We start from the raw sequence: 10,000 nt of genomic DNA on the forward strand, positions 1-10,000 counted from the left end.
TTTGCACACACAAGCGCACACACACACACACACACAGACACGCGCTCACACACAACAGGCAGACGAATCGCAGGCTCTCGGTTCTTTCCTTCAGTTTGGTGGGCTCGCTGCTGTTATTTCACGCGTACAGAGATCAGAGGCAGTGTGTAGCTGGCGGAGGAGCCGTGTAGCGGTGAGGAGCTGAGGAGTGGGTTGAGCCTCTGGAGACCTGGAATATGAATGACTGCCAACACTGGGACAACGTCTGCTCAGTCTGCACCAAGGTCAGTCCAACATCCCATCACAGCAGGCGGCAGCTCCATCAGCCGTCTGTCTGCTCCCAGTCTGCTGCTCTGTGAGAACGGTCCCAGTTAGAGCTGCTTCTGGTTTCCAGTACGTCCACGGTGCAGATGTGGCTGTTTGTCTGAGGTTTGCAGTCATGAGTGTGGAGGTATGTTGAGAAAAGGCGGGACGGAGGCAGCGGTGCAGACACTCACACGTCAGAGCAAGAGTTGAGCGCGGGTCTAAATACAGTTGGCTTATTTTACTGTTTTCAGGCTTTAGGAAAAAATTAGGAAACTTTTTAATTGCATCACAATTCGGTTGCATGTGAAATCAAAAAACCTGGCGAGCAATTCTCCAAAAGCGCGGTGTAGTGTGTGAAAGCTGTGCTCTACAAGCTTTTAATGGAGCTAAATGCTGCTCGTCCGCGCCGTGTAGGAGTTCTCTGTTCGCAGACTCCTCCACATGCATCACTGCTCGACTCCTTCGCCCAGTTTACTGCAGGTCTGTTTGACCTTTTTCATCAGGGCTGTGACGAACGCGTGAGAGTCATTTCAGGATGAAACGAGGAGTAAAAACACTGTTTATGATCCACAGACAGAGCCGATGAATTTAAAGCTTCTCGGTCTTGATGTAGTTTTGTTCGAAAAACCTCTGTACAATTTTCTTATTTAGTTCGTGAATGACTTATTGTTGCTGTGACACTATTACCCCCACTTTATTGGAAAGGTTTAATTTAATCCAAGGCACTCGGACTAAAGTAAGCGAATGCAGACGGACTCATTAAAGTTCTCTGGAGATGAGTGGTGGTGGTTTTCAGCTCTGACGCTGACCCTCGTCCACCACACATGAAACCACCAGACGACTCTGTGGTTTCAGCCACTGAATCGACCAGTTCACATCAAATCACTGCCCTTTCCGCTGAAGCGACCTGTTAATTGGCTTAATTGCTATTGATGAGAACCGTCCATTCTCGTGCACGTGTGTCCTGCTCCGTCCGGGTCCGGGACGCAGAATCCCCCTCCTCTGAGGCCCAGTTTTCAGTTTTCTGCTCAGATGCAGGAACAGCTTGCTCCACTCTAACACTTCTTCCCTTTCTGGACCAAGTCACTTGATGAGCAACAGTTTACCCGCCTCTCCGTGGACTATCCCCGTCTAACCTCTCTAAGCGAGCGAGCGAGTGTGCGTGGACACAGTTGCCATGGCGACCGTGGCGGATGGTGAGGCGGCAGGGAGCTGCTAGGCTGTGGAGACAGACTCGCGGGTGAGAGCGGGGCTGAGTGGCAGCTCGGCGGCAGCGGCGGCGGTGAAGGAACAGCTGGGCCGGCGCCGCGGCAGCCGTCGCTTCAAAAGAGCTCGTTTAAAACGATTGGAGAAGAATTAGTGGAGCTCCCCCGCACTTCTCACTGAATGAAACGAGGCTGCACAGTCGCTGACACATTTGAGGACTCAAACACAAACACACACGCACACAAAGACCTAAACAAACAAACACGTTCACACATCATTCCAGAAAAAAAGACGCTCGCCGTAGACACACACTTCCCCACACCCCTGCTGCGACACATCATTAATATGCAAAGACACATATCCTGCATCCACAACAACTGCTGGGAATATCAACAGTGTTTGTGTCAGCTTTCGGGTGGGAGGCGACCAGCTTTGCCTTTCGCTGGGGGAGGAAGGACCCCTCAGGGAGAGTTTATGGGTCCATGTGTGCCTGGAACACAAGGGTGCAAGTAGTAAGCCTATGCAGAGCACAGAGAACACTCGGGGGTGTGGAGGGGGCGGTTCATCAGAGTGCTACAGAAACATATCTGCATATTCCCATCAAACGCAGAGACTCTTTATGGAGGAGCGTACGCGCGACGCAGCCTCTGAACGGCTGCCTCGTGTATTTTTAGTCCACATGTGGGAGGAATGTGTTTGAATGAAACAAGTCAGGTGCATGGTTTCAGTCCCACCTTGGTGATGACTAATTATGAAGAGCTGAGACCGTTAAGGCCACTGCTAGTGCGTAGCCTAAGCTGCTTGTGCGTAGCCGTACCTGCTTGTGCGTAGCCTAAGCTGCTTGTGCGTAGCCGTACCTGCTTGTGCGTAGCCTAAGCTGCTAGTGCGTAGCCGTACCTGCTTGTGCGTAGCCGTACCTGCTTGTGCGTAGCCGTACCTGCTTGTGCGTAGCCGTACCTGCTTGTGCGTAGCCGTACCTGCTTGTGCGTAGCCGTACCTGCTTGTGCGTAGCCGTACCTGCTTGTGCGTAGCCGTACCTGCTTGTGCGTAGCCGTACCTGCTTGTGCGTAGCCGTACCTGCTTGTGTGTAGCCTTACTGTACCTGCTTGTGTGTTTCCTCCAGGTGAGTGGCGCTTCAGGACCAACACACCCTCAGTGATCGCACAGTGATGCTGTGTAGCAGCCGTGGCCTCAGTCTGTGCTGCTCATCCTCCCGTGAGGCCCATGTGACCTAGCCTACACCCGCAGCACGGGGGCCCCCATCCATGAATCCCAGCCCCGACCGTGGCAAAGAGTGCCTCCCTCCCAAGAAGAGGGACCCTCGGCAGGGCTCTGCGGAACACCACGTCCCTTTGGACGAGTTCAAGCCCCCTGTGCCGCTGCGCATCCGGGCCAGCGCGGGGAGAGGGGAGGGAGGCCGGGAGGCGGGCGAGCGGGACCGGGACCGGGACCGGGCACTCACCAACCCCAACCCCCATCTCCTGCACACTCCTCCGACTCTTCCTGCTCCAGCACCAGCCCTCCAGATACCTCTGCCATGGAGCCTGAGCTACTCCTCCCCCGTCTCCCTGTACCCAGGGCACGTCGAGAGGAGGCTCCCAGGATCTCCTGCCTGGAAAGATGACCTCATGTCATCCCCCCTGTCCCATCACAGGTGGCCCCTCTCCTTGTCCCCTTCACCCTCCTCCTCCGCTGCCTCCTTCAAAGCTCCCTACGCGGCAGATACCAGAGAGATGTGGTCCTACATCAACAGCAGCCGACGAGACTACGGCTCTACCCCGATGCCATCCTACTTGTTCAGCCACTCGTCTCTCTACCCCCACGACACCAGTCTGTTTGACGCCAGACACAGGTCGCCCGGCAAGAGGCCCAACGGGCTGGACGGGGCCGGCAGCAGGACTGCCTCAACCTCCAGGTCCCTGCTCACAGGAGACTACGTCAGCGAGAGCGGCAGAGCCCGGCTGGAGGCCGCTCCACACGGCTCCCACACCAACGGGGGGCGGCGGCAGCAGGAGGAGGCGCCGCCGCGCGGCCACGCCGGACTCTCCTTCCTGGAGGACAGCCCCGACTTACATTCCCCACTGCAGGACAGACATCCACACGGGATAGTGAAGAGCAGCCCCAGCGTGCTCCCCTCCAGCCCCCACCCCCTCGGACCAGATCCCAGGGCGGGCAGAGTGCTGGAGCCGCTGGCGGCCACAGCCATGGAGGCCCAGATCTACTACTCGCTGGGCTCCGTGTGTCCCCCCGGCCCCCTGCCTCCAGCCTACCCGCTCTACAGCCCCTCAGGAACCCCGCTGTACAACCTGCACAGGGATCAGGGCCCCAGGCAGCACAGCCTAAGGAACTCACCTCACTCACCCCTGGGTTTGCCCAACAGCCATGACCGGTCAGCGAGAGACCGGGAACCAGAAAGGGAGAGAGAAAGGAGCCTCCAAAGGGATAGAGAGCGAGCGAAAGACAGAGACAAGCACCTAGAACATGACAAAGACCAAGACAGAGAGAGTGAGCATGAGAGGCGGCGGGACCGGGACCGGGACCGGGACCGGGACCGGGACCGGGACTCTTCGCCTTCGCACCCCCACCCCTCTCCCCCTGCGCTCCTACCTCACTTCACCAAGGGTTCTCTGATCGAGCTGGCCAGCGGGCGGCTGAAGCGCGTGGAGGAGCTGAGGACCGAGGACTTCCTGAGGAGCGCCGACACCTCCCCGGAGTTCCACCTCAGCACCTGCACCGTGCTGCAGATCTCCTCCAGCAGCGCACAGGGCTTCAGCCACCTGCAGGTCCACCTCACAGACCGCAGCACTCAGGTCAGTGGTCACGCTGCACATGTCAGAGCCGAGTCAGTGCAGGGCTCCGACCTGACGGCCTCTTCTGTGCTTTGCAGGAGTTACTGAAGGTCCTGGTGGAGTATCCGTTCTTCGTGCAGGACCGAGGCTGGTCTTCTTGCTGTCCCCAGAAAACCGCGCAGCTCTACGGCCTGCCCTGCCGCCGGCTGATGGAGGGGGACGTCTGCCTGGCCCTCACCCCGGCCCAGGGCCGCGGCGGCTCCAGGGCCCCTCGCACAGCGCCCCCCCCCACGGCTGCAGGAGAGTCCAGCAGCTCCCAGCGGGCGGAGATGCCGCCTCCGCCTCCCCCTCCTCCTCTTCCTCACCAGGCGCGTCCCGCCGCTCCAGCCGCTCCGTGTGCGCTGGTTGCAGAGCCTGCGGCTCAGGAGCAGCCGCGTGCGCGCAAACGCCGCTGGTCCGCCCCAGACGCCCTTTCCTCCGGCGGAACTGAGGACGGCCAGGATTTACCTCATGGCTCCAAGCAAATGAAGTGGCAGTAGAAACTTGCACATGCAAACGTGTCCATGCATATTGAGACACACACACGCTCGCACACACACAGACGGACAGACAGACAGACAGACACACACACACACACACACACACACACACACACACACACACACACACACACACACACACACACACACACACACACACACACACACACACACACACCCTCCTTGTCTCTGCACCCACCAAAATCAACCATGGAGAGACCACAAGGCAGGGTTGCAGGGACGGAACATGATCCAATAGAATCCATCAAGAGATCGGCCTAGATCACTCTGCTCTCCTCTCCTTCCCTCCTTTACTTTGCATTTTACCTCCTCTCCTCTCCTCTCCTCTCCTCTCCTCTCCTCTCCTCTCCTCTCCTCTCCTCTCCTCTCCTCTCCTCTCCTCTCCTCTCCTCTCCTCTCCTCTCCTCCCCTCCTCTGAAAGGAGCAGCTCTCAGTGACTCCTTACACTGAAGACATATTGTGAGACAATCAAGCACTCGTCTGTGTTCACTCGTTTTTGTAACGCTTGTCCCACACACCTACTTACTGACAGTGTTTGCTGCAGGGCATCAACTTTCAATCAGTGTTATCAAAGAAAACGCTATTGAACAAGTGCAGAAAAGACTATATATATAACCTTACAGATGTTCTATACAGTAAATATGCTAAACAGATTTAATGCAATCTCTGTCAATCTTGCAATGCAGTTGTTTTTTAATTTTCTTGCTTCTGAGCCGGCGTCGAGGCGTCGGCCTGGGCAGGCGAGTTGAATGTATGAGCAACTCTTCGCCTTTTTTAATTCTCATCACCGGGAGTCATTTCAAACAGTTGTTCGTCAAGGCATTACCCTCCAATATGTTCTTAACATTATCTCTGAGAAAGGGAGAACACTAATGACACTGCGTGACAGACAATCCCACCCACACAGACAGGTCTGTGCCACATCGCCTCCACACTCATGGTGTTTTTCCATTAAATCTGAATGATGGAAAGAGTAAAAAGTGCTGTATGGCTGAAGAGTAATGGTGCTAATAACACGTTGGAACATGATGCTTTGTGAAACCTCTTGACCCCTGTGTACTGTACGCTTCTGTTCCCATCTCGTTTTTTACGTACTGTATATGTTTGAAGCCAGAGAAAATGATGAAAGTATTTTAAACTCAGATACGGGTATCTCCTCTGATTCAGCACACTCTTTCACTTTAGTTTTTGTGTTTTTTTTATTTTCAAAAACAAAACCTGACTTGTTGATTTTTTTTCTTTTTAAATGTAATAGCTACACAAATGTATATTTTTAAACATGTGAATCTGTTCTATGATGTTCGCTAGAAATAAAGGAAAACAAGCTTTATAGATTTAATCACAGCTCTAGGTTTATTCCCTCAATGGATTACCTGCACACATTACACAGTAAGGAACACTTAAATTATTATTTAATGCACATGCTGGATATGAGACTATCGTGAAACAGAGAAAAACATGTTTTATTGCCAGATCTCCCTGGTTTAGCTGAATGTTGGACGGAAAGAAAGCAATCGAGGTAAAAAACAAAGTATGTGTATGTTTCCCTTTAAAATGTACAGTAGCACCTGCTCGCACACATTCCCACTACAGTAAGTGTCCTTGTTGGTATCACAGTAAAGCTGCAGTAATAATGTATTCCTATTTTTCTACATCTCCATCTTCTCCTCGGCTTTGGAGCTGAGCGTCGGCTGCTTCTCCGTCTCTGCGAGGCTGAACCTCTGCAGCAGCTCCACGGCGAACATGGGCACCACCTGGAAGACACGGTGACAGCGTGGGAGCAGCAGCGAAGCTAGGAGGACCCCTGCTGGGCCCTGTGGGTATCACAGCCGCGGGTCTGACCTGCGGTAGCACGCGGTGACTGACCTGCGCCATGATCAGCTTCCTGCTTTTCGGTACATTAGGGTCTGGATACTCCTCTCCGAAGCAGAGCTCAATCTCACATGAAGGCGTGGGTCCTTTCCCCTGTAAACAGCTCTGAAGCTCTGCACACGCGCGGTTTAAAACAGTCAGATGGATCGTTTGTGTGAGATTTGTGATTTTGAACAACCGTGCACGTCTCACCAGAGAGGAAAGCGGGGATATCCAGCAGTTTGAAGGTCTTCTCCCGCTCCAGCTTGTTGGGCCGGTCGGCGTGTTGAGCCGAGGGCCCGTTCCAGTAAACCCGGCCCTGGCAGAAGCGCTTGATGAACACCCCGTCTGGAGCCACCCACAGCAGGACGCCTCTCTCCAGGTGACACAGAAGGCGGTTCATGGCCTCGGCCAAGCAGGCGGGCAGCGCCACGGAGCCGGGGGACGGGAACGGGAGCTGCTGGGCCGAGCACGGGCCGTAGATGCGCTCGTTGCCCAGGGGCACGGGGCCCTGCAGGATGAAGCAGCCGTCCGGGCTCCTGGTGGTGACCTTCATCACGCGCTGGCCCTGGTACAACAGCACCACCTGCAGGCGGAAGTCTGCACACACACACACACACACACACACACACACACACACACACAGCGTGAGAGCGGCGCCGCCTCCCAGCGCCGCCGCTGCCGCACTTTGACCTGTGCTTTACCTGAGACCGTGAAGGCGGAGCTGAGGAAGGCGAGAGGAGCGGGAACGCTTGGCTCTGTTAACTCACAGTACATGTGCTCCCTCATCAGGTCGTCTGCAGGAGGAGACACGAGTCAGGCAGCGACACACACACGACCCCTTAGTGGGCTGTGACTGCACAGCTACACGAGAATGTCAGAATATACAGTGTAATACGACACAGGTAGCATCTGACACGGATGAGAGCATCTTACCGGTCAGCGGCTTCTCTTGTTTATTTACCACAAATAATTCCTTTTGACAATGAAGCTGCAATGACAGAAAACAAATGAGTTATTAGGTAGTAATTAACAACGTTTTGTTCAGTCCTTCCTGCTCCAACAAGACATTAATGGGCCACAGAGGCAGAGAACAGGAAGCAGAGCTATAAATGACAGCACTAATTGTGTTGAAGAAGATCAAACAAACAGTAAGATGTTAAAATTAATTAATAATTAAACTATTTTACAGAGACGATGCCAAAAGTGGTTTGCTACAGTCCACCTTCAGCCTCCTGCCTCCTCCATAGAAGCTCACCGGCATGTGGAACGGACTCGGGCTCTCTGGGGACCGTTTAGCCTGGATAATCACATGTTCCTGAATGAGCACAGAGTCTGAGGAGAGAAACACAAGGACTCAACTTGACTCACGCTTCGTGTCTCTTTATTCGCTGCACGCGTGGGAGCGCAGGGCAGCTGAACAGGGGACGTCTTTACCGTTGGCTTTGGTCGAGCCGCTGTCTCGCTGGATGCGATAAACCTTATAGGGCTCAGTGATGTCCAGCTGGTTGCGTTCAGGGACCTCCTGGAAGTCTGTGCTCTTGTTAAGTGCACAGCGGAGACGCGTCTTCCACATGGTGGGGTCGGCTTTGTCCTTCCCCTCCCTGTACTTGCCCTTGTAAACAGCCCAGGCCTGAATGTGGACAATTGAAATGAATAAAAAGTAAAGTAATAGAATAAATAATAAATGATAATAAATAATAAAAAGTCATGTTTTGAGCTATAGCTCATTTAAGGAAAACTAATACTGAATGTAGAGTGGCATGTCGAGTGCTGTTAAAGGATAAATGCCTTTAGGCCATGGAACGGTGACTCTGAAATCTGGGATCTGCTACAGTATGTAACTTTTTATAATATTGGAGCATGGACTAATTAGCTTAATAAGCTTTCTTTGGAACTGATCAGCAAACGTTTTGCCAAAATGAGAATGAACAGCCCAAGTATTGACCCTACAGGTTGAACCTTCGACCTGCACTTTCCAAACGTCAGCTGGACTCAGCTCTGACTCACGGAAGCGTTTTGCAGCTCTCAGGTTTGGATGCAGAACTGTATTTCAGGGTTCACAGGTATCACAGGGTTTGCAGGAATCAAACCACTGACCCTGAGCTTCACAGACAACTGAGCACCGCGATGATCAGACCTGTCACTCTGTCACCAGCCGACGGCAGCTGCCACAGGTAAGAGCTGATTCCGTCCTGACACTCCCTCAGCGCTCATTCCTTCTTCATTTTCATTTTGATTTTGTCACTCCTGAAACCATCTGTGGGTGCGTTTTACCGTTGGAAGTAGAAGGAAACACTTCAAATATTTTCTGTCTTATCCGTCTGTGATCTAAACTATGTGGGATTCTTTTTCACTCTGACACTGAAGTGTTGGTATCAACAGCAAAAGTGACAGGTGAAAGAAACTCCTGATCATCGGCGAATCCTCAAATTAAACCAATGTTATGACACAGACTCCAAATCTACGTTAGTGAATGAAACCAGAATAACTTGAAACAGAAAGGAGCTGTTGTCCTTTGATCAGGTTTATCTTCAGGCATTCTATCGCTCACTCACGCACTCACTCACTCGCTCACTCACTCACTCACTCGCTCACTCACTCGCTCGCTCACTCACTCACTCACTCACCTTGGCCTCATTGTAAAGAAGCACTGGTTAATTCTACAGTTTTACCATTCAAAACGTTTATAAATAATAAAATAATCAAATTTCCTCTCAGGTATGAAACTCCGATCCAATTCACGTTAATGTGAAAGTGATTTTTTCCTCTTTTAAGTCTGACCGTGAACGCATCATTTTAGCAGAACGTTTGTTTTCCTTGTTTCTCCTCGCATTAAAACTAGCAGTACTAATATCAATGAGAACGCCATGAGCTGTAATGGTGACAGAGTGGGGCACGCGCGTGCGGGACCTTGAAGAGCGCCGCATCCTCCGTCTGCTTGTAGTCCTTCTTGGCCGCGTGCTTCCAGGGGATCCTGAACATGCTGCGCCCCTCGTCCTCCCAGCTCAGCCCGTCGTAGCTGCCGCTGTCGATCTGGGTGATGAGCCACTCTTTCAGGTGCAGCTTCGCTCCTTCTTCCATCTTCAACACATGCTGCGTCTCACAGGACCGAACGTGCGTCAAATGTCACAGCGACATGTGCAACGCGCCTCGAACGCTGTGAACCAAGTTCTCACCTTGAAAACTTTTATCCGGATCGCGTAAAGCTCGAAGGATTCATTCACGCGAAGGTCTGTGAAGTAAAACAATAAGAGCTGGGTGAAGTTGGAGGACGCACAGACCAAAGGTAAATGCAGAAGTCGTAAG

General features: G+C 52.9%; 2 protein-coding genes across 3 annotated transcripts in view; one reads left to right on the forward strand and one right to left on the reverse strand.

The window, feature by feature from the left end:
• Positions 1–6,184, forward strand: part of zmp:0000000926 (uncharacterized) — a 14,518-nt gene extending 8,334 nt beyond the window's left edge. The window contains exons 1-3 of one of the 2 annotated variants that reach the window (XM_029155358.3): positions 1–263; positions 2,615–4,301; positions 4,379–6,184. The exon at positions 1–263 is cut by the window's left edge and continues 1,959 nt beyond it. In XM_029155358.3, coding sequence (XP_029011191.1) covers positions 2,757–4,301; positions 4,379–4,819 — 1,986 coding nt within the window. In that variant the 5' untranslated portion in view covers positions 1–263; positions 2,615–2,756 and the 3' untranslated portion in view covers positions 4,820–6,184. The remainder of the gene's footprint in view (positions 264–2,614; positions 4,302–4,378) is intronic. The other variant, XM_029155357.3, reaches the window with a different exon arrangement.
• Positions 6,167–10,000, reverse strand: part of irf10 (interferon regulatory factor 10) — a 4,110-nt gene continuing 276 nt past the window's right edge. Inside the window, exons 2-10 of the mRNA XM_029155445.3 lie at positions 9,871–9,926; positions 9,605–9,787; positions 8,129–8,324; positions 7,950–8,026; positions 7,628–7,682; positions 7,396–7,488; positions 6,905–7,291; positions 6,707–6,825; positions 6,167–6,594 (exon numbers count right to left, since the gene is read on the reverse strand). Coding sequence (XP_029011278.1) covers positions 6,490–6,594; positions 6,707–6,825; positions 6,905–7,291; positions 7,396–7,488; positions 7,628–7,682; positions 7,950–8,026; positions 8,129–8,324; positions 9,605–9,775 — 1,203 coding nt within the window. The 5' untranslated portion in view covers positions 9,776–9,787; positions 9,871–9,926 and the 3' untranslated portion in view covers positions 6,167–6,489. The remainder of the gene's footprint in view (positions 6,595–6,706; positions 6,826–6,904; positions 7,292–7,395; positions 7,489–7,627; positions 7,683–7,949; positions 8,027–8,128; positions 8,325–9,604; positions 9,788–9,870; positions 9,927–10,000) is intronic.

This window comes from Betta splendens, chromosome 7 (assembly GCF_900634795.4).
Source record: "Betta splendens chromosome 7, fBetSpl5.4, whole genome shotgun sequence".
Taxonomy (NCBI): Eukaryota; Metazoa; Chordata; class Actinopteri; order Anabantiformes; family Osphronemidae; genus Betta; species Betta splendens.